The 11,164-nt window shown below is 27.5% G+C and overlaps 1 protein-coding gene across 1 annotated transcript in view; it reads right to left on the reverse strand.

The window, feature by feature from the left end:
• LOC108777026 (5-hydroxytryptamine receptor) overlaps nt 1–1,523 on the reverse strand; it is a 6,126-nt gene extending 4,603 nt beyond the window's left edge. The window contains exons 1-3 of the mRNA XM_018543810.1: nt 1,368–1,523; nt 890–1,027; nt 441–553 (exon numbers count right to left, since the gene is read on the reverse strand). Coding sequence (XP_018399312.1) covers nt 441–553; nt 890–1,027; nt 1,368–1,523 — 407 coding nt within the window. The remainder of the gene's footprint in view (nt 1–440; nt 554–889; nt 1,028–1,367) is intronic.
• Nucleotides 1,524–11,164: the final 9,641 nt, after the last annotated feature.

Raw genomic sequence — 11,164 nt, forward strand, 5'->3', positions numbered from 1 at the left:
TTTATATTATGCATATATAGGTAACTATAGAGAATAGAGCGTGATACTTTGGCTTTTTTACATTAGATGGGGAATTCAGAAGAAGGTGAGAGAAATTACAGAGGAAAAAAAGATGTGCAAGATACAAGGAAGAATTGCTCTCACTGACAATGAACAATGTTGACTCATTTAATAAAATCTACATAATACAGAATATTTTTACGTAAATGAACCTTCTAGTTGAAAAATTCGTCCGTTTTTACCTTCGATTTTTATCAGAAATTCTTCATAAAGTCCGGACATTAGAGAATTTACGTCGCATAAAATCTCTTTCTTAATCATCTTTTTTAATAATCGAATAACCTATCACTCTACAAAAGATTGAACGGTTGACAGGATGGCTTTCCGGTAATTCCGTTACCTACGTGACGAGATTTAGAAATGCGTATGATCGGGTTTACCTGTCTATAGAAATGGCGCATAACGAGAGAATGCTGGCTGTGCAGAGTAGAATATCGAGGGAGACCCAGAAATCGCACAGTATTTCTCCCAACTCCCAAGTCCCTCCTGTAAGCTTCAATGAATATCTCATTTGATAAGATGCATGAAAATGCAATTTGTACGAGGTAAGAAGGAATATCTTTTTCTATATAACAATAATATTGACTAGGAGAGCTATGGTTTACTATACGTGTCCGTTTAGGATTATTAAATACTAGTAGTAATTAAATATCCCTCTAAGCGTCGTTATTTTCCAACAATTGATTTTTCTCCGTGAATAATGTATACCAATTGCGATAATTAAATGGAATTCATATTGTTACGACTTAAAAATTCAGAAATTATTACCAAAGATGAATTGGACATTTCATGCTCGTTTATTGCATTTTATCACTTGACACATGCATACCTGTAACAGAACAGCCGGTGGCATCACCGCTAGACCGACTAGTAAATCCGCAGCAGCCAAGCTAGACACAAAACAATTAGTCACAGACCGTAATCTCCTCGTGGTAATTACAGCCGCGATCACTAGAGTATTGCCAACCTGTAATAATAATTCGAAAATAAAATCATGATTGTCAAAAATATATGTGATTTTAAATAGATATTGCATTATAATTATTCTCATTAAAGAATCATAATTTGTCTACACACACATATGTGTATGTATCCAGACAACTATTATTTTAAATTTGTAAAAATAACTATTTTCACATATTTTAAAATGCAAATTATTGAAATAAATTAAAGCATCGTTTATTAATAAGATATTTATGCATCTGGCGCGTCATTAAAACAGATATTCTTATGTAAAAAATCTATTTATGCTAATACGTATAAAAATGCTGAAAATTTCAATTATTAAATGATGTGGTCTTACTTACTATTGTAACAATAATTAACATCGTGAACAATCCTGCTAGAATAAGATCGGTCCAATTGGGCAGGTAATGTCCTGTCTCCGTATCTCCTTCATTCGTCGATATCGTACGGTTCCATTGATAAATGTCTTCATGATAATCAGTTGTTTGATTCGCCATGACGTTTACCCTCGATCCATAAGTGATAATTTCTGTTTTACAGTGCGTATGTTGCAAGACATCATAATAATTTCTATATATTGGATTGAGGAAAAAGACTATATATAGGTATAAATATATAAAAAGAACTCTTTCTTAATGCACCATTTATTGCGATATTTTCGTTGCAATTATTATATATTATTCAATAAAGCAAAGTTTTAACTTTAAGAATCTATTTTTTTAATTGCGGTATGATGATTTTTAACGGAGTTATTAGCAATAATTAAAATCAGAATGTTTTTCTAATCAATTCGCGAACTCAGGAAAAAACATCGTAGAAGCATTTTTTAAACACAATTTTGTAGGAAAAAGTTTCAAACTTTTATAATATAGGTAGTCAAAAATTTTTGCTAATTTTTTGGATGAGTAAAAGCCCCACAAAACGAAAAGGAAATTTTTCATTTTTTTCAGCTTGTAACTTTTTATATATGTAAAAATTACCAAAACTTAACAGGGGAAATAAAAAAATATATAGTAACCTTTCTAAGTATAGATATTAAGCTTTAAAACTCTTTTTTAAAATTTAAATTTCATTTATTTTTAACAAAGATATTGTAATAAAAATCCATTTATACACATGTGTAAAAAGACTTTTTCCAACCCAATATATAAAAGAAATTCATATCTTAAATATAACATATATATAAAACATTTTAAGCAATTGTATTACTTTTTATTACTACAATTTAATTTATAGAATTTCTGTAAATTATTATTTATTATATTTTAAGATTATTACATTATTCTTTGATTGTCAAAATAATTAAAAACAATTAAAAGTTTTACTTTTTATTTGATTTAAGTCATTGTGTACTTTTGTAACAGCGTACTGTTAATATCATAACAATCATAGCTGACGATATGTCATTCAATTACATGTATATAATATAACAAATAAAATTCTATATTATAATAAAAAAAGATTTTAAATATTTATCAGTTTTTTTTATATAACCTTCAATTACAAAGGCACAAATGCCTAGATTTTTATTTGCATTATCACGAAAAGTGGAGAATATGCAAAACGTTTGTAGGACATATCGGATCAAAGTGTGAATTCTGCGAACGATGAGGTGCATATGAATTGAATTTAAAATTGATTAAAAATCACGACATGTGCACATGGAAATATGAATATAAAAAAGTGATTGAGATGGAACTTTTAAAATTTTCTATGGTCACGTGGATATGTGAGCGAAATGGTCCAATGTCGACATTTCTGCAAAATATGGAAATGGATCACATTGGAAAGAGGCAAACGTTCGAGAGAGTTTGCTGCAATTGGATGAGAAAAGTCAAACAGATTATGGAAATAAGACAGAGCATGAGAGATAAAGTGCTACTAAAAAAAGAAATATTTCAAAGTATATGAGAAGAAATGCGCGTCGAACAAAATTAATCTCTCGTCCAAATTGGTATTGTCACCGTCAAAGTAAGTATTTTGTCGAAAGCACACATTTTATCGAGCAAGTTCCTGTGTATTAAGATATATTGATAGTTACAATTTATTTATTTTAATAGATTTAAATTTTATTTTATATTTAAAAAATACATATTATTTTTATATATTTTATATATTTAGTATAAACAAAATCTTTTTTTTAATACAACTTATACTAGTAAATTACCTGCATCTTAAGATACATTTATTCTAAAATACAAAGAACAAAGTTACAGAATTAAACTTATAATAAAAAATATAATTAAATAAAATATTGTTGCATTAAGTATTTCAAAAAATTAGAAATAATTTTCATTTACATAAAAAAAACAAATATGTACATTATGATCTTGTTCATTACAAACTAATGTAACATATTCAACTCATTAATCGACCCATGAGACTAACACAATATAATCTTAAACTTATAAAAACTTAAACGTATATTGCAATTTCAGTGGTCTCCAACCATACCGCTTTATTTAAATATTAATATAATAGCATGGTTACACTATTGAAGAAGTAAAAAATTTTTAATAAGGACATTTTTACACAAAGTTTTGTGCCAAAATTTATCATGACTAATAAAAGAAATCAGATTCTCCTAATTTGCATGATCATGTTTTACGTAATAACAACTGCACCAATCCATTAACAATTTCAACAACAAATGGATTTTCCTTTGGTTCACCGAATTAAATAAATTACATCATTGTTTCTGTGTCACAGCGTGACAAAGTAATAATAACCTGAACTAATAATTTATAAAGAAAGCGGAATTCTGAGCACGTATTTAGTTCTAATAAATATATCAACAACGAACATAATATCAGATTATAAGGTATTATCTAAATAAGCACTGACTGAAATTTCCTTTACTATTATTGCAAATATTACCTGTTCACTACACAAATTTCCTTTTTTCTTCACCTTTTCTGGTATTTCAAATCGTTAAATATTTTCTAAATATTTTTATAAAAACATAGAAGATATATAAAAATGCGTTCTTATACGATTAAGTAATTTTTACGTTCAAGTAACTTTTGTTTCATACTTTTCCTTCTATTGTTAAAAACAAGCGAGTTATTCAGGTGATCTGTTTTAAATGCCTTACCCTGTATGTCTATATTATATTATATATATATATAATAATTATAAACGTATCCTAATATTACGAAAATTTTGTATGGGTATGTATATCTACTTACTTGCAATAAATTTAAATCATCTATCTTAAGTATGAGGTAAATTTTTAATTAATTGTGAATGATATGCACATTTTCACTAAGATGCTCCTAATACTATTGTATTATCCATGTATTTTACATGTATCGTCACTCTTATATTAAAAGCGACTTTTACGTACGTAAAAAATTTGTTTTAACGGCTTCGTGAAAATCAGAGCCCGCATTATCCCATGAGAAATTCATAAGCGAGAAACTGTATTTGTGTAAAAATCATGGCATTTTACTTTAAGGAAACAGTTTAAACGGTACTGGATCGATCTCTCAATTAACATTTATAAAGATACTCCTACTTAGAATGAGACTGTAGATTTCCAACCAGCCATAAATAATCGTCAGCGCGAAAAGATGGTTCATAATATATAAAAACTAGGCTGATACTATTGCAAGGTATGAAAGACGGATAAGACAAATGGACCAATGAGATCTCGCGCGATCATTATCGATCCTGCAAGATGAAAAGAACGGATTGTGGTGAGAGATTCTGGGTCCATCCTGTTATCTCAGATAATAAAATATTTCGAAGACTTGGGTTATGCATTGCGTCAAGACAAAACGCGTTATCTTTATAAGAAAAATAATAGTTCTAAGTGAAATTTGTTTTGTTTTAATATTACTTTTTATTTATATTACTAATTTCTCTCTCAGATAAATTTATAATATTATTTTATAAAAAACGTAAAGAGGTATATCTAATACTTATAAAAACATAATAATTAATGGAATTATATGTAAAGTATAATAATGATATGCACGCTCGTAATATTTAGAAAAATGAAAATTATTTTACAAAAAATTTAGATAAAGTAACACAAGTAAATATTTAATTTAACATACATATTCCCTTATAAGCAATTATTATTAAAAAGCACAAAATATCGCTAATTTTAAAATACTTTTTGATCTTTTGTAAAATATATGTATATACCAGCTTTAATATTTCAACATGTTGAGACCATAAACATTTATCCTTTCAATAAAAGAGAATTTTAAATACATTATATTTGAAAAAAGTGGATATTATTACTACACATATTATTCCTACATACACACATTTATTTAAAAAACGATATGTGATATATATTTATTGCTTCCGTTAAAATTTACACAGTATTAATCGTGAATAGAATTATTTCAAATGGTTTTAATTACAACTGCGTCTGCATGCAATTCGTTTAAATCGGTTATTCTCAGGTTTTGTTCTGGTAGTTTACACAGATAATGTAAAAGTAAGCTCAATAAAGAAAAAATTTAGCGCGTAACAAAAACAGATATGCCCACAAATTGGACATAAATACAAGTAGAACATTCACGAATAATAATTCAGCAATAACATCTTTTAAATATATTTCTTTAAATGAATAATAATTGTTGGCATAAAAGTATAATAATGCTATTTTTTGTATTGTTTAGTAAAAAAGAAAGAAAACTTTGCTACTCAAAAAAATTCATCGCAATTTTTTACTTAACAGGCACAGACTTTAATATGGTGATAAAAGTTTTCCTCAAATTTTCGCTGCAATAATTTTAGTGTAAACATAGTTCTTCACACACACAAGAATTTTACTTAATTAAAAAAATACTGAAGTACAAAAAAGTGACGAAAATACTGCTTACAATCCCTTGTACCTTTTATTGTAAATATATTTTAATTTCTTTATTTATAAATGCAAATATGTATTGACAAATTGATAATACAATATTTCGACTGTGAACACATTAGTCTTAACATATTTGATTGAGTGATTATTTTTCTTAGATTATTATTAAAACAGAAAAAAAAATTACTGAAGAGTTTTTATTTTTTATCATTATCTTAAATGTGTACTCTCATATTTTTAAAAATATTTCAAAAAATTTATAAATATAAAAATACTGAACAATATAAATATTTATTTATTTATTATTAAGTATATAATACATTTTCTAAATGTGTGTTTCAATATTTTGAACTTTTAAAAGATTTAAAATATCATTTTTAAGCAGAAAGAGATAAAGATCTGTAATTGTTTCAGCGTAATTCGTTCTGGTATTTGATCTCTTTTTTAGATATGGGTCACAGTAATCAATTTCAATATAACTATGTCTATACATGCTTATGCACATAAATTTTGCGTATATGTGCAAAACAATTACATTCAGAGTAAACCTATTAGTTAGACAAAACATAAAACAAAATAAATTTTTTCAAAAAATTTCTTTTACGTTAAAGAAAAATTTAAAATAATTTTTTTAATCAGATTCTATAAATTGATAGTATTGAAAAATTCTATGCTTTATATTTCTATGTCAAATATATGTAAAACGTAAAACGCGTCTAATTTCAAGTTTAACGATACTTTAACAAATGAATCGATATTTAAAATAATATAACGTAAGATATAACATTTTAGAGAATAAAATATATATCATGTTATTTGATAGTATAGTTATTTAATCCATGGTTGTTGCAAAAAAGTTAAAAAACTTTTGGCACTAGATATACAAATAGAAATAGGAAATTCTTTAAATAACAGTCGAGCTACCAAATAAAGCAAAGAGAGTCCTCGTGTACACTGTGAAATAGAAATCGAAAACGGTAGTTTCAATATTTTTCATGTTATAGATATGGCAAAACGTATTTTGCATCAATAGTTCTATTTTTTGCTTCTTTATTATCAATAAAAGTAAATATTAGAAGAAGTACGGCCATAACAACAAATATAAACATTTTCATCATTTGAGTTCAAATAAAATTAATAAATACAGCTCTCGGTATCTAAATAAAATCAAATTACATCTATCTTAATTTCTGATTTAAAATAAATAAAAATCATAAGCGAAAAACAATTTTTCTTTAACGTTATCTCTAACAATAAACAAGAAACTTTTACACAGTAATTATTTGTTTAATAATACATTTATAAATATATTGTTTCTATAAAAAAATTACTGTTATCATAAATTAAAAGCATTAAAAATAAATGCTTATTTTCCGCTATTATGACATCGCTCGCGCACTCGCGATGTTAAATTACAGAAACATTTTCGTTATAATCGCATCAATTTTTATTAATCTTTCAATAAAAACTGATAATACACATAAAATTTTGCAGATATAAGAGTGTATAAGTAGCGTTCGTGTATATATATTTAAACGGCTGTTTTTAGATTCTCAATAATATCGGACAATGTTAATAACAGAAATGGTAACCGCATAGTGCGCATGTTATAACGATCGGAATTGCAACTCGTGGAGTCGAACTCGACTGTAACGAATTTTCCACAAATGTGCAGGACTGAAGGGTTCTCGTCAATCAAGACTTTTTGTTTTGAGAAGATCGCTTTTGAAAGTATAATAGCAAATAAGGGTATTGTATTTACAAATAATAGTCGTCTGTAGCTGCCCTTTGAGATCATTAGGATTTATATTGGATTTCTTTGAATAAGCAAATTCAGCCCACACTTATATAATTTTATATCAAATTTTTTAATTTGTAGACAAAAATGTGTTAAACAATTGTACGTAATGTAAGAATGATTTTCATTTAGTCAACTATATATTTTCATGTTTAATTATAATATTATATAATGTGACATTTTTCTAAGCTTTTTAAATTTTATTATTATTATTACAAATTCAAATTGATTACATATTTATAAATAATTTATAATTTCAATTAGATTTTTTAAGTACAGAGAAAATTGTTTGATTTTCATATTATTTAACGAAAAGCATTTTCAGAAAAAAATATACTTTTAATTTTTTCTTAATGTATTATATTTGTAAAATGTAATAAGTCGATTAAATATTAAGGCTATAGTATTTCGCGATTTGATAACGTGTGTTTCTTACGATATCCTAGATCTAGATCGTTTATTTAAGAGACGAAGAAATATACGCACACGGCTTTGCAGGCTATTTATATAAGACGTAGTTTTCTACTTTAAAGGCATGATACTCTATAAAATTCAGTATTATAGCATAACTCTTCTAGAATATCGCGCTTCACTGCTACCGCTACAATATATATATATGTCCTGGTATATTTTCAGTATAGGTATGTAACAAAGATTAAGATATTTCTACATTGCTAACAGAGAACAATGATTTTACTAGAAACATATAGAAGAACAACACACAGTGACAAAATAAATTTTTTTATTAAATTATTGTTAATTGCAATTAGTCGAAAAGAAATGATAGAAAATGTTATGACACTTTGTTTAACATTGTTGCTTATATACTTCGCATATACATAACACATAAAATAATTTATATAATTAAAATATTGAAATCTTAATGTTTTATATATTGTCTACGTATCTTGCCTGTGAAATTTCACGCACTGTCTATGTAAAATGTGTACATTTGAATCCGAGATCAGCTTTAAACATATGTAAATTTAATCCAATTTGATAAGACCCTGCTATGTCTTAAGATAACATGGCTCTAAATTCCAACACCAAACTACCAGACAAGCTCTTGGTATAAATCCTCCGAACCTCCGATATTCTATTGTAGCTTGGAGAATTCTATACCCGTCGTCGCTCCACGTACGCAAGTTATCTCTACAGTAAATCTGTATATGCTGTTCAGTTAACATAAAATATGAGAAGTAAAATTCTCTTTTCAACACACTTGCAGTGTCACAAGCAACTATGACTGACGTTACTTTCCAGTAATACTACAAGTAATAAATGGAAAATAACAATCTATTAAAATTGAAGTATATATGATATGTATGCATGTACAGTAGCATGTACAGTCAAAATATTTTAAATGCCTCACCTGTATATATATATATATATAAAATTAATTTAATTTCAAATATAGAAAGACTATTTATAAAATATTACTATTTATAAAAAACGAAATATGTTTTAATTAGTTATATTAATACTCTTTTTCTATATAATAACAGTTCGTTTAAACAATAATAATAATATAATAAATTTTTATATTATATTACATAAATTACAATGTGCATAAATAAAATGGTATATTAATTAAAAATTATAAACGATACGTCGTCTTATACATATATATGTTAAAAAATGTAAAATTAAGAAAAGTAACATACATGTATTGCATTCGTATTACTCGAGAAGTTATAGTATAGAAGCCAAATGCTCTAATCGGCTCCAGTATTCTTGTTTTATCATTTATAAACTTTATACACGATGTTCCAGTCGTCTCGATATCGTAGAGACGGAACTCGTTGAAAACACGTACAATTGGTACCGCTGCACTTTGTTCCACTACAAATCGGACCATAGATAACATAACTTTGACCGCAGCTTTAATCGCGAAGTAACGTACGAGAAAGTAACATGTACCAATAGATATCATGGTTAGTACATTTCATAGAAATTTCATTTATCTTATAAATTTTAACAACAAACTGCAGGAACGCATTGCAAATTTTAAATTTTATACGCGTTATTAATAATTAAAAGAATAAAAAATTTTTTAATTCACAAAACGACCATAATATATCAAGAGATGAAATCTCAAATAATCATAGTGCCAACAATGTTACGTTCAACAACATTGCAAAGAAGAATTTTTAGAAAAAATTATTTGCCATACAGTCAAATGCTGCCGCAAGATAATTGTGAATCTGCAAAGATAATTCTTAGTCCATTTCTTTTAAGTACCAGGAGAATTATCTCGCTGACGTTTTTAAAGGTCGCAATTCTCTGCAGCCCGTAATTTTTCCAGAAGGTGGGCGACGGCGCAAGAGATTAATCTGAAACGAATATTTCTCATTAAGCGATTCTGCTTCCTCAGTGCCGGCATCAAACCGGATATTAGTTCGATGGTTATTAGTTTCCGACCAAAAAGTCATAATTGCTCGGAATGTTGCTAAAACGAGCTTTAATCCATTTAATAAATTTTGCACGTGCAATTCATATTATTCAGTTCACGCGCGAGAAATTTTATCGACACAGTACCAAAACGTTTTCGATAACGTTATCGAATCCTCTGAGCCGTTACTACCAATAAATTATCTTCACAATACAAATGCTACCTTTTAATATTTAGAACCATATTGTAAAACGCGTTACGAAATGAGATACAATATAGTAATATAAATGAAAATGAGAAAAGTTCAAGCGGCGGTAACATACAAAACGGCAATATATAATACTGGCATAATAACCCAATAAAATGATACGAGCTAATTAGCAAAAAAACTGAATTGCTTGTATCGTTAATCATGATTAACAGCAACACTGATTAGTACGATTACAATGTTTAGCCTTTGAGTACGATCCAACATATACCGTTTTATACGTTGTATCAATTCTGCTCAACTACTATATCATTATGTCTATAACTAGGAAATATTCATAGGAAAGAATGTACAACATTTTGCAAAGATATTACTCATTAATATTATACAACAGATATTAACATAAATTCGAGTTAAATTTTCCTTGTGTGTTTTTTGTTTTTTAAAGTTTATGAAAATAATTAAAATAATGAAAATATTAAATATTAATTCTTATAATATCTTTTAATATCTATTATTTAACACATTATTAACTTACTTAACATACAAACTATCAAACACATGATGACCGTTGCTGACACAATATGCGTCTAACAATTGACGCATAGCAAAATTTTGTCAATTTGCGCGCAAATTAGCAGCAAACTCGATCAAATTTTGACTACAAAACGGTAGCCATCTGCGTCCGCATTTGGTTATGGATTTGGCGACAACATTTACTGACATGTTTTGCAGCAGATTGATGGCAAAAACCGAGCAAAGTCTACTAACATGATCTGACAGCAGATTACGAGCAGATTGCTAGCAGAGCCTGCTGACAGAAGTTAACGACAGTTTGGCAGCAGAAACCGCGCAGAGTATGCGCTTAGTCATTTAAATGCCCATTAGAACCGTGTATGCGCCCCTCCCCCCTCT

Source organism: Cyphomyrmex costatus, unplaced genomic scaffold (assembly GCF_001594065.2).
Source record: "Cyphomyrmex costatus isolate MS0001 unplaced genomic scaffold, Ccosl1.0 scaffold4, whole genome shotgun sequence".
Classification (NCBI taxonomy): domain Eukaryota; kingdom Metazoa; phylum Arthropoda; class Insecta; order Hymenoptera; family Formicidae; genus Cyphomyrmex; species Cyphomyrmex costatus.